Below are 25,910 nucleotides of genomic sequence, written 5' to 3' on the forward strand. Positions count from 1 at the left end.
CAACTGCACTCTTACGCTCTTCTACCGCTCTTCTACCGCACCTTTACGCCCATCTACCACACTTATACGCCCATTTACCGCATCTTTACACTTTTTCTACCGCACCTTCTTCGCCCACTGTCACGCACCTACGTCAGTCTTCAAACTCCTGAAAACTGGATGACTGAGATTTTGCTGAAGGAGAGGAGAAGGAGAAGGGAAGGATGGAAGGAGGAGGAAAAGATGGATAGAAGGAGGAAGAAGGAGAAGGAAAACGGGTGGAAGGAGGAAGAGAAGGATAGATGGAGAGGAGGAGGAGGAAGAGGAGGAAAACATAAATAGAAGGAGGAAGAGAGAGAGAAGTGGAAAGAAGGATGGAAAGAATAAGAGGAAGAAGAGAAGGAGGGATAGAGATAAGGACGAGAAGAAGGACGGAAGGAGGAAATATGACTAGAAAGAGAGAGGGAGGTAGAAAGGGAGAATAATTAAGAGGGAGGGAGGCAGGTGAGAAGAAAGCGAGGAGGGAGATAAGTAGAGAAAGGAGGAGGACAGGTGAGAGGGAGGGGACAGGGGAGAGGGGAGGGGACAGGTGAGAGGGGAGACAGGTGGAGAGGGAGGACACAGGTGAGAGGGAGGGGACAGGGGGAGAGGGAGGTGGAGACAGGTGGAGAGGGAGGGGACACAGGTGAGAGGGGAGGTGATACATGGGAGAGGGGAGGGGCAGGTGGGAGAGGGGAGGTGACACAGGTGAGGAGGGGACACAGGTGAGAGGGGAGGGGACACAGGTGAGAGGGAGGGACACAGGTGAGAGGGAGGGGACACAGGTGAGAGGGGAGGGGACACAGGTGAGGAGGGGACACAGGTGAGAGGAGGTGATACAGAGAGGGAGGGAGCACAGGTGAGAGGGAGGTGATACAGGTGAGAGGGAGGGACACAGGTGAGAGGGAGGTGATAGCAGAGGAGGGAGGGGGCAGGTGAGGGAGGGAGGAGGGTGGGAGAGGGAGGGGAGGTGATACAGGTGGGAGAGGGAGGTGACAGGTGAGAGGGGAGGGGCACAGGGGAGAGGGGAGGGAGAAGGTGAGGGAGGGAGGGGACAGGGGAGAGGGAGGGGACACAGGTGAGAGGGGAGGTGGACAGGGGAGAGGGGAGGTGACAGAGAGGGAGGGGCACAGGTGAGAGGGAGGTGATACAGGTGAGAGGGAGGTGACAGGTGAGAGGAGGTGGACAGGTGAGAGGGAGGGGGCAGGTGAGAGGAGGTGATACAGGAGAGAGGAGGATACAGGTGAGAGGGAGGTGACACAGGTGGAGAGGGAGGTGACATGGGTGAGAGGGAGGGTGACAGGGTGAGAGGAGGGACACAGGTGAGAGGGAGGGATAGGGAGAGGGAGGTGACATGAGAGGGAGGCGATACAGGTGAGAGGAGGTGACACAGGTGGAGAGGGAGGTGAGAGGAGGAGACAGAGAGGGAGGTGACACAGGGTGAGAGGGAGGTGATATATGGGGAGAGGGGAGGGACACAGGTGAGAGGGGAGGTGACATAGGTGGAGGGAGGGGACAGGTGAGAGGGAGGTGATACAGGTGGAGAGGGAGGTGATATGGGAGAGGGAGGTGACACGGGTGGGGAGGGGAGGTGATAATGGAGAGGGAGGTGACACAGGTGAGAGGGAGGTGGACAGGGAGAGGGAGGTGACACAGGAGAGGGAGGTGATACATGTGGGAGAGGGAGGTGACACAGTGAGAGGGAGGTGACAGGTGAGAGGGAGGTGATACAGGTGAGAGGGAGGTGACAGGTGAGAGGGGGGACACAGGGTGAGAGGGAGGTGATACAGGTGAGAGGGAGGTGACACAGGTGAGAGGGGAGGTGATACATGTGAGAGGGATAGGAGAGGGAGGTGACAGGGAGGGAGGGACAGGTGAGAGGGAGGTGATACAGGTGAGAGGGAGGTGACACAGGTGAGAGGGAGGTGACATGTGGAGAGGAGGGGACAGGTGAGAGGGAGGTGACAGGGGTGAGAGGGAGGATACAGGTGAGAGGGAGGTGACAGAGAGGGGGGGCACAGGTGAGAGGGAGGATACAAGGAGAGGGAGGACACAGTGAGAGGGGGGCACAGGAGAGGGAGGACACAGGTGGGAGGGGAGGACAGAGGGGGAGGGACACAGGTGAGGGGAGGGGTGAGGGTGAGAGGGAGGTGACAGGTGAGAGGGAGGTGATACAGGTGAGAGGGAGGTGATACAAGTGAGAGGGGAGGTGACACAAGGGAGAGGGAGGTGATAAGGTGAGAGGGAGGTGATACAGGTGAGAGGGAGGTGACACAGGTGAGAGGGAGGTGACAGGTGAGAGGGAGGGACAAAGGTGAGAGGGAGGTGATACAGGTGAGAGGGAGGTGACAGGTGAGAGGGAGGGACACAGGTGAGAGGGGAGGTGACACAGGTGAGAGGGAGAGCTGGAGGTTCAAGGCTAAGTGAATATCTGTCGAATGTGGGTCAACCGTGGTATGGATCGCGGTGTGTGAGAGTGAGAGGGGGCGTGTGAGAGTAAGGGTGAGAGGGAGCGTGAGAGTGAGAGGGGCGTGGAGAAGGGGTGAGGGGGGCGTGTGGAGAGTAAGGGTGAGGAGGGAGTGTGTGAGGAGAGGGGCGTGGTGAGAGAAGGGAGGGGGGCGAGAATAAGAGGAGAGGGAGCGTGGAGAGTAAGAGGAGAGGGGCGTGAGAGTAAGGTGAGAGGGGCGTGGAGAGTAAGAGGAGAGGGAGTGTAAGAGTGAGAGGGGCGTGTGGAGAGTAAGAGTGAGGAGGGGGGTGCGTGAGGTAAGAGGAGAGGGAGCGTGTGAGAGTAAGAGTGAGAGGGGGCGTGTGAGAGTAAGGTGAGAGGGGTGGAGAATAAGAGTGAGAGGGAGCGTGTGTGAGAGTAAGAGTGAGAGGGGGCGTGAGAGAGTAAGAGTGAGTGGGGGTGCGTGAGAGTACGAGTGAGAGGGGGCGTGTGAGAGTAAGAGTGAGAGGGAGCGTGTGAGAATAGAAAAGAGAGAGAGAGAGAGAGAGAGAGAGAGAGAAGCTGAATGGTATTTCTCTCTGTTTCTCACACACACACACACACACAGAGGGTCGTCTTGCCTTGTCAGTAAGTATTGATATTCTTCCCCTGGTGCAGTGTAGTGTTGCGTCGGCCTCCTCCTCCATTACCTCTACCTCCCACGACCTCCAGTACACGACAGAACGCCCTCCGACACGTTCTCTAGCGCGGTCCAACACGACACATAGCGCGGCCCGACACGGTTCGATACGTTCCAGCGCGACCCAACACGACCTAACGCGAGTCGGTATACAGTTTCCCAGCGCGGGTTTACACGACGAAGTACACACTAATGCTCTCTAATACGTCCACATACGACGCAACACGATCTGGTATACGTTCCAATACGATAATAAAAAATCCAACACGACGCAACACGATCCACCTACAGTATGACTCATTATACTATCATTTTCTATACCAACTTAACTGTGCTTCCTCCAATTAAATCCTGTAAGTATACAAGCTCTCCCTATCAATAACTTACCTTATTATGTAAAAAAAATCATCTCATCACTTTCCCAAATTATCTTAAAATAAATCATCCACAGTCATTAGTTTTCGTTCACTTAGGTAAAAAAAAAAGTTTCTTGGGGTCTTCGTCAAATTGAAACAAACTGACCACAATCAATCAGTCACTTTTATACGCCATCACCACAACCCGATACGATATGTGGTTATTCTGCCTCCCCTCGACTGTCCTGTAAAAAAACACACACACAATCATGTTAAAACTAGGTCGTATGGACAGCCAGGATAAGGGTTATGGTCGTAGTTTTGTCGTCGCTGGACCTCCACTACGTAGCCAATACTGGGAGAAAAATTATCCACGTAACACACTTTGAAGGGGGAGGGGGAGGTGCTGTTTTTGTCACTTGTCAGGGCACTGTATGGGTCAGCCTTCCTTCCCTCCTACACTCCTTCCTTCCTTCCTTCCTTCCTCCCCTCCTTCTCTCCGGCCTTCCCTTCTTCCCTTCCTCTGTCCTTCCATCTCACCCTCCCTTCTAACTCATCTCTTAACCTCACTCCTACCCCACCTCACTCCTCATTCCCACCCACCCACCCAACCTAACCTAACCTAACCTAACCTAACCTAACCTAACCCCAGCCCAGGGAGCGTTAGGGTGTTTAATCATCAGGTGAAATGAATTAGGATGGCGTAGCTTCCTGTGACTCTGGCTAACTGCGTTCTCTCTGGCCACTACCCTGCAGGAGCCTCGTTTTGTCTGGTGCAATTGTTGTGGGATTGTGATAGGATTGTTGTGGGATTGTGGTAGAATTGTTGTGGGATTGTGGTAGGATTGTTGTGGGATTGTGGTAAGATTGTTGTGGGGATTGTGATAGGATTGTTGTGGGATTGTTGTGGGGTATTGTGGGATTGTGGTAGGATTGTTGTGGGATTGTGGTAGGATTGTTGTGGGATTGTGATAGGATTGTTGTGGGATTGTGGTTGGATTGTTGTTCGGTGCGCTTGTGAAAGTAAATTTGTTGACACTTTTGTTCACAGCTGATCTTGTTGACACTTTGTTTCCTCAGCTGATCTTGTTGACTTGTTTACTCACAGCTGATCTTGTTGACACTTTGTTTACCTCACAGCTGATCTTGTTGACACTTTGTTTACTCACAGCTGATCTTGTTGACTTGTTTACCTCACAGCTGATCTTGTTGACACTTTGTTTACTCAGCTGATCTTGTTGACACTTTTCCCAGCTGATCTTGTTGACACCTTGTTTTACTTCACAGCTGATCTTGTTGACACTTTGTTTACCTCACAGCTGATCTTGTTGACACTTTGTTTACCTCACAGCTGATCTTGTTGACACTTTGTTTACCTCACAGCTGATCTTGTTGACACTTGTTTACCTCACAGCTGATCTTGTTGACACTTTGTTTACTTCACAGCTGATCTTGTTGACACTTTGTTTACTTCTAGCCTGATCTTATTGACACCTTGTTTACCTCAGGCCTGATCTTGTTGACACCTTGTTTACCTCACAGCTGGACTTGGGGCTATTTAGATGTCATATTGGCCGCCATATTTTGGTATAATGGGGACAGGTCGTTATGTTCTCACTCTTGTTAAGGAAGAGTGTAACTTAAGGGCCTCGTCTGAGAATTTAGGTAAGGATGTGAAGGACGTGTGTGTGTGTGTGTGTGTGTGTGTGTGTGTGTGTGTGTGTGTGTGTGTGTGTGTGTGTTGTGTGTGGTGTGTTACGACTCGCGTGTACACAATAACGAGAGACACACGCTGTTAAATTAATAGATGTACGTCTAAAACACTCACATACGTACACACATACACGACCCATATACATACATACACAGACAGACACACGTGCAGACAGTGACCCATATAGGACCCATTGTGTGACGGCAACTGGAGAGGTTAGTTTAGTATTGTGAGAGGAAGTGTTGTGTGTACACCTCTCACCTCTACACTCCCTCACCCACTCACCGCCTCCAGTGTTTAGTGTTGGTACGTTCCTCGTTTCCTCACTCTCTCTCTCTCATCTCCTCCTCTCCTTGTATAGTAGAGTGCGGTGTGTTGGTGTTTTCTCATATCTTTTTTTTTTTTTTTTTTTTTTTCTCTCTCTCTCTCTCTCTCTCCTACCCATCCCCTTGTGTGAGTTTGCGTTCCTAACCTTCCTACTTCTCCTCCCTCCTCCTCCCCCCCTTCCTTCCCTCCCTCACCGACCGTGCCCTTGGAAGCAGTAGCGTCCTTCCACCAACATGTGAAAAGGGGCGAGAAAAGTCCTAAGACATCCTTCAAGGGAGATACTACAAGGGACTCGAATTACTAAAGGTTCGTAAGTTAATTTTTTTTATCTTAACTTCAGCTGTGACGTAAAGGTGGATTCTCAGGGGATCGTAAGTTGTATTTTTTTATCGTAAATTTAGGTGTAACTCAAAGGATCGTAAGTTAATTATTTTTAGTCGTAAGTTCAGCTATAACATAAAAATGGATTCTAAAAAGTTCGTAAGTTTAAGTTTTGATCGTAAATTAAGGTTTTATTAATGTATTTAACATGTAAACATAACTTGGCAATTTTATCTCTCAATATTCTCACAAACTCAAAAACAAACACATAAAACAATCCTCTCACAAACACGACATTATTGAGAGAGAGTAGGTGAAAACATTGGAACATTATATCTCGTTGTGTTGTGGAGGAGAAGAATCTGTTTTACCAGCGTGAAAATAAGGTCGTCAAATCCATTCTTTGGGGGGTAGGGGGAGGGGGGTAGGGGGGAGGGGGGAGGGGGGAGGGGGATAATATTGGAACGTGAGGAGGAGTTAGGTTGAGGCTCTTCTTGTTTTTATGTTTGTGGGGTGAGGAGGGGGTTGGGAGGGTGGGGGTTTGTTGGAGAGGAGAGAGAGAGAGAGAGAGTGAGTTGTGTGTGTTGTGTGTGTGTGTGAAAGTGTGTGTGTGTGTGTGTGTGTGTGTGGTGTGTGTGTGTGTGTGTGTGTGTGTGTAAGGAACATGACCCAGATTCTGGAAAATATGTAGGAAATATATTATGGTTTGTACTTTTTGTAATACTTTCCCTATTTCCTTTCTCTTACTCTTCCCTGCTTTCTCTTATTTACTACTTCTTTTACTTTCTACATTCCCTTTTATACTTTCACTACTTTCTACTACTACATATCTTTCTCTACTTCCTCCTACTCACTACTTTTACTAAATATTTCTCCTTTAATACTTCCCTACTTTCTATACAATATCATACTTTCCCTACTTTCTACTATATAATCCATCTACTTTCTTTTACTTTTTCTTGGTTAGTTTAGTAATATTATATAACTCTTGGGACAGTTGAGTCATTTCCGTGTTCTTTCTAACTGTCAAGAGCTCATTAAACGCCTTCCGGAGTTTAGGTGAGCAGTGAGGTGTGTACCCTGTGATCTGTGAGAGAGAGAGTGAGAGAGTGAGAGAGTGAGAGAGAGAGAGAGAGAGAGTGAGAGAGAGAGAGAGAGAGAGAGAGAGAGAGAGTATATCTCCCTTTACTATGAACCTCAATAATCCTATCTCCCCCTCCTTTCTCCCGCTCACCTCTCTCTCTCTCTCTCTCTCTCTCTCTTCTCTTCTCTATTCCCCACCTTCACTTTCTCACCTTACCTTCCATCCTCACCTCTACCCCTCCTCCCCCCATCTCTCACCCCCTAACCCCCTCTTCCTTCATCTCTCTCGTTTCCCCCTCCCTCCCCTCCCCACCCCTCCTCTTGTTAACACTCCAACTCACAAGAAAGTTCCTTTAAACTTCCTCTCCCTCCCCCCCCTCCTCTGTCTTCCGCCTCCCTTCTCCCTCCTCTCTCTTCCCCTCCCGTCCCTCCCATTTCATCTCCCTCCCCTTCCTTCTCCCCCCCCTTCTCCTCTCCCAACCACACCTGGTCTGGGGGCTGGAGACAGGTGGTTCAGCCCACTTAGTGTTGCGTCCACATGCCCCCTGAAAGATACGCCCACTGAGCCCACTTAGTGTTACGCCCACTGAAAGACGCCCACTTAGTGCCACTGAAACGCGCCACTTAGTGTTGCGCCCACTGAAAGACGCCCACTGTGTTACGCCCACTGAGGCCCACTGGTGCCCGCCGTTACGCCCACTTAAAGGAGAAGCGCTATTCGGGAGGTGTTTGTTTCAGCCCGGCGTCAACTTTACCAGGCTAAATAATTGACTGATTGAATGACTTCCGGGACTTACTGACTGACTGACTGATTGAATGACTTCTTTGAGGACTGACTGAATGACTAACTAACTGACTAACTTACTGACTGACTGCCTGAATGACTGACTAACTGACTCACTGATTGACCGATTGACACACTGATTGACTGACTGACTAACTGACGGACGAACTAACTGACTGACTGACTGACTAACTAACTGATTACTGACTAACTGACCATGTATATATCCTTATGAGGGAGGTTTTTCCCTCACACACCTTTGATTAATTAGCGGGTCACCTTTGTTCACTACAGCAGCGCCACAGTCATTCTAGCGGACGGGGTGAGAGTTATCATTCTATAATATATAATACAAAACGATGCGGTGGTCGAGTGGATACATCTCTCTCTCATCCTGTATTAATGCTCGTTGGTTCGATCCCCGGGACACTCTTAGATTATGATGGGTACCTACTTTTACTGTTTGGGGAATGAAGGCTATCGAATGCAGTGCCCGGTTAATTATAGTGAGGGTTTATCGACATTGTAGTAGTAGTCGTAGTAGAAGTAGTCGTAGTAGTAGTTGTAGTAGAAGTAGTCGTAGTAGTAGTCGTAGTAGTAGTAGTAGTAGTAGTAGTAAGTGGTGTGCTTGTTGTTGTCAGTTAGGTTGGTAATTTTTCATCCCAGAATGGCGGCTGGGGAGGAAGGGGGGTTGAGACAGAGGGGGAGATGGGGAGGGGAAGAGGGGGAGGGGAAGAGAGGGAGAGAAGGGGGAGGAAGGAGAGGATTTTCCGGTGTGTGACGTAATCTGTGTTTACACTTACTGTTATGGTTCTAGGCTGACAGCCATCTGTTATGTCAACCGTGAGGGAAGAGAGAGAAGTGGTAGGTGATGGTAGGGGATGGAGGTGGTGGTAGGTGGTGGTGTAGGGGGTGGTGGTAGGTGGTGGTGTAGGTGATGGTGGGTAGGTGGTGGGTGGGGATGTAGGTAGGGGTGGTGGTGGGTGGGGTAGGGGGTGGTGGTGGGTGGTGGGTAGGGGGTGTAGGTAGGTGGGTAGGTGGTGTAGGTGGGTGTAGGGGTGTAGGTGGTGGTAGAGGGGTAGGGGTGGTGGTGGGGGTGGGTGTAGGTGGTAGGGGATGGTAGTGGTGGTGGTAGGGGTGTAGGGGTGGGGTGGTGTAGGTGGTGGTAGGGGTGGTGTAGGTGGTGGTAGGGGTGGTGGAGGTAGGGGGTGGGTGTAGGTGGTGTAGGTGGTGGTAGGGGGTAGGTGGTGGTGGTAGGGGGTGGCCGCTGTATCGGACTTGTTATAAATAATTGTGACAGTTCCCAGTGGCGACATCTCCACTCCCCAGAGAGAGAGAGAGAGAGAGGAGAGAGAGAGAGAGAGAGAGAGAGAGAGAGAGAGAGCTTACTCTCCTTTCCTTAAAGAGAAAGTACTTCCTTTCTTATACTTTCAAACGTGTGTGTGTGTGTGTGTGTGTTTATCTTAAGGAGGATATAATTAAAGCCAACTCTCTCTCTCTCTCTCTACATACCTTGTTAAAGAGAATATTATTTTTCATACTTTTAACGTGAAATAATGTTAGCTTGATTATGTATGTATGTATGTATGTATGTATATTATGTATGTATGTATGTATGTTATGTATGTATGTATGTATGTATGTATGTATGTATAGTTTGTTCACTCGAAGCTTATCACTGAGGCCTAGGGTCAGTTTGTAACAAGGCAGCTGATTGGCTGACAGGCGGACAAGGGATAATAAACAAAATAAATAATAAAAATACAATAAATATAGACAAAGAGAAAATTAGATTAAAAATGAAAGGAGACGAAGAAGATGATGATAAAGAAGGAAGGAAGAATGAAAGAGGGAAGAATACGTGATGATAGGTTGAGTGGAGGGTATGGAATAGGTAGGAGGAATGGAGATGATAAAAGAAGAGAAGGGTGAGAGGGGAAGATGATGGAAGGAGGAGAATAATGAGGGGATAAAATAAGTGAGAGATGAGAGAGAGAGAGAGAGAGAAGGGAGAGAGATGGAGGGAGAGGAAGAGAAAGATAACATGTGTGTGTATGTATGTGTATGACTCATCCCAATAGTGCACACCAACACGCCTTTAGTGTTAATTGAGCAGAAAATTCGCAGTAAATTTTCCCAGGAAACAAAATAATTAAATTAGTTTGTTCATACGTCCGACAGCGGTGTTTGTTACTCTAGACACGCTGCCAGTTAGGTGGGAGAAACTGTCATACAGGATCTCAGGTGAATTTTTTTTATTATCGTTCATCCTGCACCCGCGCGTTTCGTTGCCTGGCGTATGACTAATTTATAATCCTTTTGTGTATATGAATGATTAGGCCTTGATTTTTACACAATAAATATTTAATTATTCGTAATATTTCTATATATAGGTAGAGTTTATTTAATTTACTTTATATAGATTGAAAAAAATAAATATAAGTCTTCCCGGTATTTTTGTCTTCTCAGTTGTTTGTATTACGTCACCAGTCGCTAGAACACCATTCATAAATAATAATAATAATAATAATAATAATAATAATAATAATAATAATAATAATAATAATAATAATAACAATAATAATAATAATAATAAAATAATAATAATAATAATAATAATAATAATAATAATAATAATAATAATAATAATAATAATAATAATAATAATAACAATAATAATAATAATAATAAAATAATAATAATAATAATAATAATAATTAGTTTTATGTTTATGCTAAAATTATATTAATTATTCTTGAGTGTGTTGTGTTTACTGTCACTAATTCTTCTCTTCTCTTCTCTTTGCAGTGCTTGTGTGATGCGTCCCCCAGGCGTCGTGTGAACCAGCAAGGTGGGGTGGGGCTGAGTTGTTGGGGGCTGAGATGTAGGGGGCTGATTTATGTAGGGGGCTGAATTATGTAGGGAGATCAACTGTGTCGGGGGCTGGTCTATATATGGGGTTGTGCTGTGTAGGGGGGCTGATATTTGTAATGGGGTGATCTATGTTGGGGGCTGACTTATGTTGGGGCTGATCAGTGATGGGGCAAATCTGTGTTGGGGGCTGACTTATGTAGGTGGTTAATATATGTTGGAGCTGACCTATCATTGATGGGACTAACCTTGGATTATTAAGGAATGACTGACCTGTCATTGGTGGGGCTGACTCTTCTTAATCTTAGGTCTAACTGCTTAATTACACACACCTTAATGACCTAATTACTCCCAGGTGGTCGTTACAGTTGATAAGATTACATTTCTGTTTCACAAAAGATTCGTAAATATAATTCTCTTGGGGTAAACTGACGTATCTAATCACTATAGTCTCTGTGCAGTTTGGACGCCATCTTGGTTAAGTGACACATGGAGGAGAGTTGACTTACGATTTTTTTTTAGAATCCTGGCACTCTGACCTCTGACCTGACCCTCCTGACACTCCGACCTTTGACTTGACCCTCCTGGCACTCTGACCTTTGACCCTCCTGGCACTCTGACCTAGGCTGACCCTCTTAGCAATGTGACTTCTTGGTCTTTGCTGACCTTCCTGGCACTCTGACCTTTGACCTGACCCTCCTAGCACTGTGACCTCTCGACCTTTACTAACCCTTTTGGTACTTTGACATTTGTTAAGCCTCCTGACACTCTGACCTTTGACCTGACTTAACGTTCTAATGTAGGAAATGGGTAATTACTTGATTAACAATATTACCTGTGGGATATTTACCTGTCGTTCTTTACTTCTTGGGGTTATGTTTATTTGCTCTCTCTCTCTCTCTCTCTCTCTCTCTCTCTCTCTCTCTCTCTCTCTCTCTCTCTCTCTGGAAAATTACCCACACGACATAACTTCAGTTTATGTGTTATTACTGGGAGTGGCTCGGTACTGTGTTATATACCTGTAATTATTATTGTCGGGAGGGTGCGGAGGGAAGGTATGTGCAGGCAGAGTCATGAATGTTGGGGAGGGAGGGTGTGGAGGGAGGAAGGGGGGAATTGAGGGAAATGGGTAGGGGGTGGAGGGAGGGTGGGAAGGAGTGTGGATGTGGAGGGAGGGAGGGAACGAATGTGGATGTAGAGGGGTGGGGATTGGAGAGAGGGAAGGAGGGACTGGAAGGGGTGTGGATGTGGAGGGAAGAAGAGTGGAAGGGAGTAGAGGGAGGGAAGGAGGGAGGGAGGGAAGGAGAGAGGGTGGGAGGGAGGGAGGCAATAGTATTATGGACAGCCAAGGTGAAAACTGGCAGTATGAGCGAGACTGTTCGTATCCCTGCACCAAGTAACCAAACTCTCTTCATTTATTCCAGATTATTAAGATGACATCAACAAAGTCATAAACACTACAAATACGAACAATTGTGTGGAAATAAAAGAAAGAAAATAAGAAATAAAAGACAAGTGAACATTAAATAGCAGAGAATAGAAGAAAAAAATAGTTGAGGAGAGGTTTCGGAGAGTCAGAAAAGCACGTCAGAAAGTTAAGCTGAAAATTAGTTGGTACAAGTGTCCCTGTGTGAGGTGCGTCTACCCTGCTCTGCAACCTCACTATGACACACACTCCCTCACTCACACTCATCACGCACCCCATAACAAGGATTTTAACGAGTCTACTCTTAAGCTTACAATTTACTCAACCAAGTGTCTGAGAAATTAAGTCATTTTTTTAACTAATTTAAACGAGGAAAGGAAAGTAATTGATGTTTTTTTTTACGTGTTAATTCTCAATATCCTTCAGTAATTACCTCGACAAGATCACCCGTGGAAAAGTGATTATAATATTGTGTTGTCATCTAGGAGGTGGCAGAGAAAGACCTGGTGTTGGAAACCACTAAGAGCCGGTGTTGTCGCCAGGTGGTGAAGGTCGAACTGCCAGTTGACCTACAGACGCGACGGTTCAAGGACGGTGTGGGTGAGTGAGCTGGGCCGAGGTGACCTGTCTGTCTCCTGTTACACTGACTGTTAACACGAGATCCCCGAGTGTGTTAGTGTTAGTGGTGCAGGTGAGACGAGTCAGGTGAAGGCGTAGAGGAAATACTTCCACTATAAGAATTTCCTGCGCCATCATCATCATCACCCCAGGGCGACGCTGCTGACCATCACGCCGCGTAACCTGGGCCTTGCCTCTTGCTCTGGGCCACGCCCTTTGATTTACACCACGCCACCTGACCAGGGCCACTAGCAGGATGGCGGAGCTACTGAGTGTGCAAGTCCCCAGCCGTCGTGGGCTGGGTGGCTATGCCGAGTTCCACAAGAACGCCGAGGGCACCACCACGCCCATGATGGGCTCCCCCGCCTCCTGCCAGCCTTACCTCAACTCCGCCCTCACACACGCCAGGATCAGGTAAGTCCACACTCTACTTTGTTGTAAGTCTAAGTTAAAGAGCATTAATTACACACCTGTAGGTAGAGTATAACTAGTGGCAGCATTACTGTGCGTGTGGAGGGTAACAACAGCACCGCCGTGTGTTGCTAGGCAGTAGTTGTCTCTCTCCTCCCGCTGTACTTCTTATTTTCATGATTCACCTTCAGGTCAAGACGTTCCTTTTTATTAGACTTCGTCCATCACGTTCATAAAGCTTCGTACTGGTCATAAGTAAGCTTCAAGCCGTCGTATACAACCCCACAAGGCTTCATCATACTGTTAAAGTAAGCTTCATACCATAATCCTAACCCCTCATTTAACGCAGACACGCGAGGCTTCATGATCTACTGTAGTATTACTATCATGAGTCCTGGAATTCACCTTAGGAATTTTAAGCCCATAACACAACACCTCGTACCAGCAGAGTAAGGCTTGGTGCTTCTTCAGTGACCTTATTACTCATACCGCTCGTGACTGCACCAACACCAGCTGGGGAGACTCACAACCAACATGTCTTGCTCGTTATAGGTGTGTGAGAGACAAGGGGTGGGGGTGGTAGTGGGGGGAGACTTGGAGGGAATTAGTGTCAGGAATCATTAAAGCTGTAAATTTAACTTGTGGATGGTGGTGGATTGTGTAGTTATGGGTCAGTGAAGGGGGGGGGGGGAGGCTACAACAAGACCACGACAAGGGATGAAACAACATGAACTAAATACGTCCATCCTAACCTAATCTGACCTCACTTAACCTTATCAAAACATAACACACAGATTAGGTTACGTCTGTTCGTCTCGTTGTCTGTCATAAAGGTTTAATTAATCATTTGAGTACGTAAAGAGCTTAGTTGATAAAGCACACGGACATTATTCCACCGTCAACAACAACACGTACACAAACAACAACAAAGGCTATATCATCATTCTCAACAAAATCAGGTCAGGTTAACACTGATATTTCTGGGGCGAGTCGGGGTAGGGAGGGAGGGTCAGCTAAACCTTTTTCAACAGCTTTATGACCACCTCAGAACCCTCTTTAAAAGGATGGAAGATTGAAGGAAGGAAGGAAGGAAGGAAGAAAGAAGGCCCTCTAACTTGAGTGGGTGTTGATGGTGGTAAGGAAAACCTGAACATGTTAATGGTCGACCCGAGGCAGAGTAGCGGGTCTTAACAAAGCTCGTGTGATACAGTGTTGATACCTGCCGCCTCTATGTTCCCCCTGACGTACACACACACACACACATACACACACATCATCAGGGTCTTGTGGTGTGTGGGGGATGAACACTATACTACCACCATCGCCTTAGTGGTGGTGTTGTATGGTGATAGTGGTTGTTTAGTGTAGTAATAATAATGTTAATATTAATAACTCGGCATTAATAGTTTCATTTTATTTTCATCATGATAGCCATTATTATCAGTGTCATTTATACTATCAATAACATCAACTTACACAGCGGCCATAAAACTTAACAAGCAATTACGTCGTTCAAATTGGGAAAACATTTCAACGGTGATGCTGCCATTCACACACACACACTCTGACAGCTAAGAGGAGTAATGGTCTGTTTACATTGACGCTGTATATAACTGCTACTCTGATACACTAGAGCTGTTGTTTTAATTAGTGTGGCTGTTTGTAAGGATGGGTCTTTCTATTATGTCAAAGGGCGAAGGATACTGTAGCCGCAGGAGTTATTGTGTAGTTGGAGTTTGTTGATATTGTAAACCTAAAATTTGGTGTCATTTCGTTGACGTAGATCTAGAACATTTCCCGCCATTTCCCTGATATACACAAAATTTCCCGCCATTTCGTTGCTATTCAAAAACAAGGTTATTATTACTCCAACGTATCTAAATATTGACTGTTATTACGCAATACAACTATTAAAAAAAACCTTGCTATGTCATAACCAGCTTCTAGATCATTACACTTATGAAAAAACAAAACACACATGTTTAAAATTCCTACTGATGACCTAGCAGCGGGTGTTGAGAGCTCCCAAACACTGCCTCCCTGCACACCACAAGGTACGGGATCCCCTCTGCTGGGTAAAGTCGTCTGGTGTTAGCTAAGTAAAATATTAAAAGTGGCGTCTCCGCAGTCAAGGGGGCTAGCTATCCCACCTATACTGTACCTCTCACTTACACACCAGCCCTCTCTCACTCCCCTCTCACTCCCTCTCTCCACACACACACACACTGGCCCTCTCTCACTCCCTCTCTCCACATACACACACACACTGGCCCTCTCTCACTCTCTCTCTCCACACACACACTGGCTCTCTCTCTCCACACACACACACACTGGCTCTCTCTCACTCTCTCTCTCCACACACACACTGGCTCTCTCTCACTCCCTCTCTCCACACACACACACACACACACTGGCCCCCTCTCACTGGCTCATACACCCTGGCTCTCTCTCCATCTCTCAGGTGGCTCACTGGCTCGTCCTCTGCAGCGTGTCGTCTTCGTCCTTTCAGCTGTCCTTCTTAATAAATAAAGTCCTCCTGAGTCACGTGTCTTCACCCCTTCCATAAATCACACACACACACACACACACACACACCAGCGCCTCCACCACCACCCTCCACGAGTCGCCGCGTCAATTTACTCGCCTGACGCCACCTCCTGTCCTCCTCTTTCTCTACCTCCTCTTCTACCCCCTTCTCCTACCTCCTGTCTTTCTCCTCTTCTACCTCCTTCTTTACCCTCCCTACCTCCTCTATCTTCCTCCTACCTCCTTCCTCCTCTACCCCCTTCTACCTCTTCTCCTCTGTATCTCTCTACCTCCTCTCCTCCTCTACCTCTTCTACCTCCCCTCTACCTCCTCGGTATATTTAGATTCGATTTGGTTGGTTCATTTTATACTTAAGTTTTTAAATTAGTTCATGATACCGCAGCCACCACAACAGACAAAGATTGCATTATATTCTGAAACATTAACCTTCTTTTTATGTCAGATATTATTTTAATCACAGACGTGCACATTAAATTGTTTTGGGTGAGGGTGTTGAGGAACGTGTTAAAATATAATAGTTTACCATTAAGACGACCTGGTGTTTTCTATGATGGGGACGATTTTATGGGTAACTTAATTATTGTAAATCCATCCAGTTGGTTGTGTTCAGTGGTGGTGAATCAAGGTTGTTTTATAATAGGTCAATCATTCATTCAGTCAGTTAATTATGGTAATGTACTATTGTCTGGTCTGAGGGTTGGCGACCACAGCCCTCGTGTAGTATTTTGTAGATGTTTTTTATCGATGTTCTTTTATTTTGTGTATTTCCGGCAACTACAGCTTTTATTATAATTTATCCAGTCTAGTAATATAAAACTGTCTACTACTACTACTACTACTACTACTACTACTACTACTACTACTACTACTACTACTACTACTCACGTCATAGAACAACGCTTTCAGCAGATCATCGCCACTGTAAATAATAAAAGTGGGAAGATATATATAAGCTGATGTTAACGGCTGACGTATATCCGAGAGGTTAAAACAATTATATCTGCCCCGGCATCTTTACTACTGTACACAGCTTATTGACTTAGGCAGGACATATTCCATTGATGGTCTGAATACAATGGTCGTCGGGTTAAGGTATTGTTATCGTTTTAGAATTTAATCCTTGAACTATAACAAAAATATAAAGCACTGATTATTATTGTTAATTTATCCATTAGACAATAGATAACTATAAACGTTTAAGCTAAATATTTTTTGTTCTGTATATTTTCTTGTAATGAAATTAACAGTATCGAATATCTCCGCGGTACGAGAACTTGGGCACTTGTCATTGAATGCGTAAATGGCGCGTCGTCTCTTATTACGGTCGATTTGTCATTGGAAATTCGTTGGTGTTCGTGCTGTCAGTAAACACCTAAACTATTAAATAAATTTAGAAAAAAAAATAGAAACTGTATATGTATTGTCGACTCTTTTATTGTAACATCAAACTATAGAAATAGTTTTGAAAAATCATATAGTGATCATAAGTGCCAGACGTACGATACAGCCTGGGATAGTGTAGTGGAGCTGCCGGGTGTAAGACGATATTTATTGTGTGTTTTTCTTTCATTTCTCCTTTAGATTGTTTTCTTGTTTGCTAAGCGTAATAGTGTGATTTAGGGAGATGAATGGTATACAACCTCACACAGGAATTTACGGCACGCGTGGAACTGTCGTGGTGTATTTCAAAGGTAAAAGAGAGAGAGGGAGTGTTTACAAAGTCCCTTGATGTATGTGTGTGAAGTCTTCTACATACACCAAAGGACTTTATAAACACTTCCCCCATACATCAAGGGACTTTATAAACACTTCCCCCATACATCAAGGGACTTTATAAACACTTCCCCCATACATCAAGGGACTTTATAAACACTTCCCCCATACATCAAGGGACTTTATAAACACTTCCCCCATACATCAAGGGACTTTGTAAACACTTCCCCCATACATCAAGGGACTTTATAAACACTTCCCCCATACATCAAGGGACTTTGTAAACACTTCCCCCATACATCAAGGGACTTTGTAAACACTTCCCCCATACATCAAGGGACTTTATAAACACTTCCCCCATACATCAAGGGACTTTGTAAACATAGTAGGTTACAGGGATAAAGTATCTAGATAAGGTAAAGTCTTAGTGTAATGTTGACGCCGTATTGTTTTTGTACTTTAGTCACGAGGATTATTCACCTTGACGGCCTGTGAGAATATGATCCCAATTTGGTTAATAGTTATTGTTACAGCGAGGACTGAAATCCAAAATAGCAATCGTTGTTGATTGGTTCATAAAGCCTATCCTCGCATTAGCCATCTCCTAGCTGATTGGTTCATGAAATAGATACGAGCACTTACACATCTGATTGGCCCATGAACTCCATATGAGCTTCTCGCTGCTGATTGGTGTATGAAATTCATCATGTGAGGAGTCTTGTCGCTGATTGGTCCATGAATTCCATCGTTTGAGAAATCTCGTCGGTGATTGGCCCGTGAATTGTGACGAGATGAAGACCTCTTTATAACGGTGTTGTATGTGAGTGCAAAGATCAGTTACTTGACAGCCAAGAGAGGTTACCCACGTCTCTTGTCCCCTTGTCAAGATAAGTGGTTGTTAAGTCGTTATGCACCGCCAGATGATGAAGGCTTTATTGTCCCTCCCGAGATAATGTTATGTTATTATGTGTGTATAACATTGGAGGAGGGAACTGGTCGTGTGTGTGTTTTAAACTTCACTTGACCTTCGTTTTCTTTTGTAGCTGTTGTGGTTGCCAACTGACCCTTCCCTCATCATCACGTGGCGTAAAATTCTCCTTAAAATTATTGGACGAGTTTTTTTTTGTCGACTTGTGATTACAGATACACAAGTTCTGATTACAAACAGGCAGACAGTCTTTGGTTACAGTCAACTAAAAAAAGAGCCAAACAGACACACATCCTGTTTTATTTCTATATCATAATATCTGGGTCAAGGGGCATAAATAATGACCAAAAAAATCTTAATTATCTTCCACAACAACAAAAATATACTCAAGACTTCCTGGCAGCTGAGGTCAAACCCTGAGTAAGGAGAGGACGTCTGTTGAATATTACTCGTAAGGTCAAATTTCCTCCTAGTGGCCACTTAAGAATATTTGTCCAATAGGCTTCAACTACGACACATGGATTCTCAAAATTTAATTAATTATCCTTATTAATTGAGATTGTAAAAAAAACACCAAAATGGCACCAACATTACTTTAAAACTCTACCTTATGTAGATTATATCACTTAATATCATTTAGTTACCAAATTAACTTACAAAATCTTTCTAAATAAAATATCTGCTTTAATTTTGGCTGGCGCTAAGTGGAGGTATAGCCTGGGTGTAATTTTAATATTATATTCCTTGTAGTTGCTTTCGTGCACCTCCAACTATGATAAATATTTAGTATAAGAACAAGAGAGAATCCATATTAGTATCGTAACTTAACCCAGACAGTTAGGAGAAACATTAATCTTGAGAACCTTTGAGAATCTCCCTCTGTGTCAGCCGGTTTCATGCAACTTTACATCTTCAGTAAACGAGAGGCATTTAACGTAAGAATCTTTGACAATCCAGCCCCGGGCGTCGTAATCTTATAGGTCAAGGCCAGAGGGTGGCAGTAGGTGTTGGTGCCACACACGCCTTCACCTTTCACTAAGTCTCCCGCCCCTGGGTAGCGGCTGGCTCGTCTACTGAACCAGGGATAATCGCACCTCAGGCAGACTCAGCGGGTGATATTGCCAAGGCGGTGTGTTTACATTAATGTTCTAACACTATTTCATGATACTACTTGCTCGCTTGATGGTGGAGATTAGTACAACGTGTGTATCGAATTATATTGGTCCATTGGTACAGTTTTGTGATACACGGTACAAAATGGTACAGCGTGGAATTCAAATTGACATTGTTACCCTGGAGCTGTGTATTGATTTCAGAAATTAGTCCAGCGTTGAAATTCAGACGGTTTTATTAGTTACAGCGATAGTTTTATTATACAGATTATTATCATTACATTTAGTACAGGTTAACAGTTCCCATTTACGAATTAATTTATTGTTTCCATAAAATAGACTTAACCTCCCACTCGAACACTTGGGTCTTGAGGGTGACTTACGTAGATTAGGAAACACTTAAGCGGTAGATTAAAATTAGACTGTTAAAACGTACATAATAAATAGGGGTACATTTTAATTTTGTAACGTATGAGGCTTTGTATTGATGTAATTAGTGACTGTTTGGGCGTTTCTATTGCTTAATAAAACGAGGAATATAAACCATACGAACCTTATGAATCCGGGATCGTTAGGTGTCATTCGAAAACAAGTGAACCACGAACCCAACTATCGACCAAAAATAAGAAACTGGATCTGGATTGGTATCAGTGAGTAACCGTGGACTGTTTACACCCAGGGCTAAGAACAGTACACCACCAGACAGTAAAAAAAAGTATCCTTATAATTTTGTGTTAGATTATACGACACATCGGTCCATTATCTGTGACTGTTGTTGGTTGAGGGACTGATGATCGTGTTTCCCTGAGGCAGACCTAAGCAGAGAGGACAGGCAACATCTCAACCTACTACTACTACTACTAAAACAGTTTAATGTGCTTCCTTGGATTCTTGGTAAAATTAATTTGAAATTGTGGAATATACCGAGATTAGGAGCAGTAGGTGGGTAATGGTTAGCGTCATGGTGTCTGGTACGGACACGCTGGCCGAAACCACTATCTCGATATTTATTGTCAAAGTTTTTACGTTAAAAAAATAGTGAGACTTAATAACTAATGAGTCAGGTTTTTTTCTGCATCCTTTATCTAGTCTTCATTGTTACTCACTGACTCTTCGCTATTCCCGAGTGTTGGGTCTTGTTACCCCTGTGTTATTATGTTTGGTGATCGTTATGTTGAGTAACATAGAGGTGACTGGGGTAGTACTATTGGGGGTGGTGGTCTGATTGCTTGGATTATCTGAGCCTCGTGATTTTTTGGACACAGACGCAAGCTGTTTAGCTGTAGAGGTGACCTTTGGAATGACTTTGGTGAAGGTTTTGGTCTGATTGCTTGGATTATCTGAGCCTAGTGATTTTTCGGACACAGACGCAAGCTGTTTAGCTGTAGAGGTGACCTTTGGGATGACTTTGGTGAAGGTTTTGGTCTGATTGCTTGGCTTACCTGAGCGTCGTGATTTTTTGGACCCAGACGCAGGTTGTTTAGCCGGATGGAATTTGTTTTGGTGGAGGGTGTACATGGTACCCGTGTGAGTGGCGAACTCGGGCACCTCGATGACCCGCAGTAACTCCTTCTGGCAGAGGAGGACCAGCAGCAAACAGCGAGTCTTACTCTTATAGCAGACCCATACCTTGGCCAGGGACTTGTTCGTTAGGTCAGCGATCCCGACATATTTTCTGCCCAGGGCCTTGTAGGTCACGATGCTCGTGTTGGTCCCCACCATGTCACTCACCCCCAGGGACATCAAGCCCTTGAGGTCGTACCACGTGCCTCTGACAAAACAGTTAAATAGGGGAGCACAGGGCTTATTGGCGGCGCCCACCCCCAGGACTAAGAAACAGATGAGTAGAGAAGCAAAATAATGCATGTTTGGCAACGACTTATCGAAATTTACTACTAAAATATTATTAAGTTGGGAGGAAGACGCGGGTGGTCGGGGGGGGGGAGAGGGATGGTGACAGCGGGGAAGTTGCTGCTGCTGTTTCAACCTAACAGTGAGCACTTGGGGGTGGGGTAGGTTGTGGGTGTTATGTGGTGTGGCTGGGTGTGGGTATTGTATGTTTGTCTATCGTCTTACAAGTATCAAATGCAAGTTAAGGTTGGAAATGAATTTTAAATGATAAGTTGACAGGGATGAAGTGATGTTTTAGGAGACGCCATTAACCGTTCAGAATGTTCTAGGAGACGTCATTAACCGTTCAGAATGTTCTAGGAGACGCCATTAACCGTTCAGGATGTTCTAGGAGACGCCATTAACCGTTCAGGATGTTTTAGAAGACGCCAATAACCGCTCTGTATGTTCTAGAAGACTCCATTAACCGTTCAGGATGTTCTAGAAGACGTCATTAACCGCTCGTGATGTTCTTCGCCAAAGGTTCGTGGTGACGTCATGAGTATAAAAAAAAACGCATCACCTCAGAACATGAAACCTATTCATTTCGCAAAGTAGAACAAAATCGCATCAATTCCAAGAGCCTCATCACCTTATTAATAATAGACGACAAAAGAAACTAAATCACATCGCCCGAGTGTAATTCTCTTGTCGTTCTTATGTGTCTGGCCTTAATTTGTCCGTCCCCATTACTGACCAAGAGAAGTATTAATAAGCTCATCCTAAGTAGGGAGGAGAAATGAGTGAGGCAACTGTGTGAGGTAAGAGTTGGAGCCGGCCGTGTGATGTGGCAACAAGCCGTGCGGGCCACCACTGACCGAGGCTTACTCCTGATACATGTCATACTTCTAATAGACACACACCTCGATATGTTTTTCCCCTTCATAATTACCTAACCATGTCAAGAAACACGTAATCTCTTTTAAGTGTTGTAGTATTTACCTTGGATTATTTTTTTTTAAGTTAATTGTATGTTAATTTGGTTATAGTATGTTAACTAATATATATATCCTGACGTCTTCTATTACGAGGGCAATTTATCGCACGTCGCTGAGAGAATCCATCGTTGTGTCGTAGATTGATGTTGAGCAGTTTAGTGTATTCTTAGAACTTCATTTTACGAGAATTTTTTGTTTTTATCGTAGGAACTTCGGAGCATTGACCAAGGGTGAAAGGATTACATTTTAACCCTACGAGGAATGTATATCATAAGAACCCTTGTTAATAGTTGTTTCTCCCCTCCCCCCTCCCCTTCCCTCTCCTCTCCCCTCTCCCCTTCCCTCTCTTCTCCCCTTCCCTCTCCTCCCCTCCTCTCCTACCCCTCCCTCACCCCCTCCCCCCTCCTCCCCCTCCTCCCATCCATCCCCCTTACTCACCCCCCCCAGCACCCCGCCATACTTGTGACGTCTCGAGTAACACCTTGAGCGAGTCGCTATTCTGACCCAGATCTTAAGCAGCAACTTGACTCAGGGTTTTATTGACGTACTGCTCTAATCAGTCACTTGAGTAGGAGGTGTTCCCAGACCGTATTCTAAAGAGGTATTTGAGTTATAGGTTTTATTGACAATATTTTATTATAATTTAACCACTTGAGTAGGAGTTCTCTCTCTCTCTGACCTATATTTAATAACAGTCACTTGAGGTTTGAGTTGGATTTTTTTTTCTGACCTTCACCTTAAGTTTGAGTTGTTTCTAACTTACATTTTAAAACCAAGCACTTGAGTTAGCTTTCTCTCTTTCTCTCACACACACACAATGTCGCTACCACCATCACATCACCACAACCACCACCACAACCACCACCAATCCCAACCAAAACCAACCACCACTCACAACCACCACCAACCAACCACCACCTAACACACAAGGTCGACACCACGTTATGTTAGGGTGAGATTATCGACTCCGATGGATAGGTAGGTTGGTGATGTGGGTTATGACTCTCTTGCCTCTTAGGGTTAGGTGGAGAGATAGTGATGCCGTCTTGAGAAGTTCTTGAAGGGGAATGACAGCGAGGGTGTTATTGTGGGTGTCATTGAGGTTATTGCGGGTGTTATTGCGGTTGCTATTGCGGTTGTTATTGCGGTATCCCTCTACCAGGTAATCCGGTTCTATATACATCCCCAAGTGTTCTATAACTGTATATACACAACGTCTTAATAAACCAGGTGTTCTCAGGTATGTTTTTCTTAATTAACACACTTACCCCTTCTTCTTCTTCACCATTATATATAAAAGAAAAAAAAATATATTAGCCACAAGATGAAAAGAGAATTAAAAGAAACGACGGCAGATCCTCAGAGTCTTTACGTTATGTTTACTTCATGGCTGTAACAGACCATTAAACTGCTCCACTAAGCCATAACACTGTGGTACCGGGACTAAATGGCGTCGGAATTACACCAAGAATATAATATTTTATCTCTCCCCACATCATCCGGAGCCATATATTCTTATTCTTTATATTTGATGAAGAAATTAAAGAAAATATAAGACAGGGATAACATGGAAAGATGGGAGAGTGCGGGAGAGTTACCATGGTGACGTGGAGTTGTTTTGGTTGTGACGTCATGGATGTAAACATTAGACGGGTGTTGCCATTCGCGTTGTTTTATTTATTTTTTTCACGTAAAAAAATAAAAATAAAAATTGTTTGGTTGATTTTTTTAAGGTTACATGTATTTTGAATGGTAATTTGTACTTGTGGTTAATTTAATGTGAATTCAGGTAAATGATTTGGTTATTAAGATGAATAGTAAGAAAGGTTGGTGAAGACGATGAAGGAAGAAGAAGACTAACGTTGTTTACGACATACATCCATATATCTCTTCACCTGACCATCCTTCCTCTGCTATTCTTGGTGGGCTGCTGCCAGTTTGCCCCCAGCCATACAGAGAATTCTCCCTTCTCCATGATTGAGTTATATCTCTCTACCATCTCTCCATCTTGGTGTCTCTCTTTCTCCCTCTGTATCTCTATTTCTTTTTTTTTTCTCTCCAAGTGTCTCTTTCATACTATCTCCCCATCTCATCAGGGGAGAGGAAGGGGAGGAGAGGGGAGGGGAGACTCACTCTTTTTTTTTTTACCTAACTAATGATAATCGAGTCGAGGCTGTGTCCTTGAGGTATTCTCGAGAGACTTTGAGATGAAGTTAATTTACAAGGGAATTTACACTTTTAGTTGTTGGTTTTATGATTACTTATTTACAGTGTTTTATTTACTTAGTTCATTATGGTACTCGTTAAAAAAAGTATGTTTAGTAAAATTAATCTTTCATTTACACCTGCATTTATTTACGGTTTACCTTAAATTTACATTGTAACATTTGATTATTCCTTCATTTACAGATACATTTAGTAAGATCATTCTCTCATTTACAGATACATTTAGTAAGATCATTCTCTCATTTACATACATTTACACAAACATTTTACCATTTTATTTACACTTACATCTAGTTGACCTGCTTGTTGTTTACCGTTGTTTACAGTGGTGCAGTGGTCCAATTGTCCTGATGTATGTTAATGGTGTGTGGGTGTTGTCTTACCGTTATGTAATTCAACACTCACTTCCTGCTGTTGCTGCTGGGTGTTGCTGTTTGTGTTGCCAGGATGTTGTGGTGTTGTGTTGTGTGTAGTTGTTGAGTAAGTGTTGTTTGGGTGTGTGGATGTGTGTGTTTTGTGTGTGTGTGTGTGTGGGGGGGGGTAGGTAGGTAGGTTTGGGTTTTATTGGGTCTCTCTCTCTCTCTCTCTTTCTCTCTTAGGTCACAGGGTCATAATTACGGGGTGTTGACCTTTAAACTAGAGTGGACAAGACCAGAGTATTATATAAAGTTTTTTTATGTAATTTATTTTTTCCGTCGGTGGATGAAAGGAAGTCATTTTGCTGTCATTCGCATTTATCTGTTTATTTTATTAAGACCAAAGCCATCTTTCCGGCCATGCATTAGTTAAAGGGCGTCTGTGTTTAGGAGAAGTTCTGTCTGTTTGTTTGGTCGTGTGTGTGTGTGTGTGTGTGTAAGTGAGGGAGGGTGGTGAAGAGGAGGAGGAGAAAGAAACACGGTGGTAGAGAGAGTTGTGATGGTGGAGAGGAGGAAGAAATGAGGGAGGGAGGGAGGTTTGTGTGGTGGTAGTGGTAGAGAGGGGGAGGAAATGACTGAGGGGGTGGTGTGGTGATGGTGTTGTAGGTAGAGGAAAAGAGAAGCAAGGTGGTGGTGGTGGTGAGAGTTGTGTGGTGGTGAAGAGGAGAACAGGCTGATGAAAAAGCAAGTGTGTGATGATGCTTGGGGAGGTAGGGGTGGTTTCTGGGGGTTGGGGTGGGGGGCCAGAGGAGGTGGGGCGCAAGTGCAGATGCCCTGAATAGCACTGGCAGAGATCGGACTTTGGGGGCGGGGGTGGGGTAGAGGGACGTGGAGGGGGAGAGGGGCGGGAGGGGGAGATGTAAGATGGGGAGGGCATGGGAGAAGGAGAGGGAATGATGAAGGGGTAGAAGAGGTGATGGGTGAGGAGGAGGAGGAGGAGGTGGGAGAGACGATTAAAGGAACTTAAAAAATGAGGCATAAGATAGGAAAAGAAATGAGGGATTGGGAGAGGGAGGATTGAAGGAGAGAGGAACAAGGGGGCAGAGTAGGGAAGAAATGGGGTAGAGAGACGAGGGAAAATAGGGA

The 25,910-nt window shown here is 44.8% G+C and overlaps 1 protein-coding gene across 7 annotated transcripts in view; it reads left to right on the plus strand.

Annotated features, from left to right (window-relative positions):
* The window catches only part of LOC121857391 (ATP-binding cassette sub-family G member 1-like), a 104,838-nt gene that overhangs the window by 39,458 nt on the left and 39,470 nt on the right, over positions 1 to 25,910 (plus strand). For 4 of the 7 annotated variants that reach the window (XM_042353413.1, XM_042353420.1, XM_042353415.1 and 1 more), the window contains exons 2-3: positions 10,537 to 10,579; positions 12,024 to 13,057. In XM_042353413.1, coding sequence (XP_042209347.1) covers positions 12,900 to 13,057 — 158 coding nt within the window. In that variant the 5' untranslated portion in view covers positions 10,537 to 10,579; positions 12,024 to 12,899. The remainder of the gene's footprint in view (positions 1 to 10,536; positions 10,580 to 12,023; positions 13,058 to 25,910) is intronic. The other 3 variants (XM_042353414.1, XM_042353419.1, XM_042353418.1) reach the window with 2 other exon arrangements.

Source organism: Homarus americanus, unplaced genomic scaffold, assembly GCF_018991925.1.
Source record: "Homarus americanus isolate GMGI-L3 unplaced genomic scaffold, GMGI_Hamer_2.0 scaffold43550, whole genome shotgun sequence".
Lineage (NCBI taxonomy): Eukaryota > Metazoa > Arthropoda > Malacostraca > Decapoda > Nephropidae > Homarus > Homarus americanus.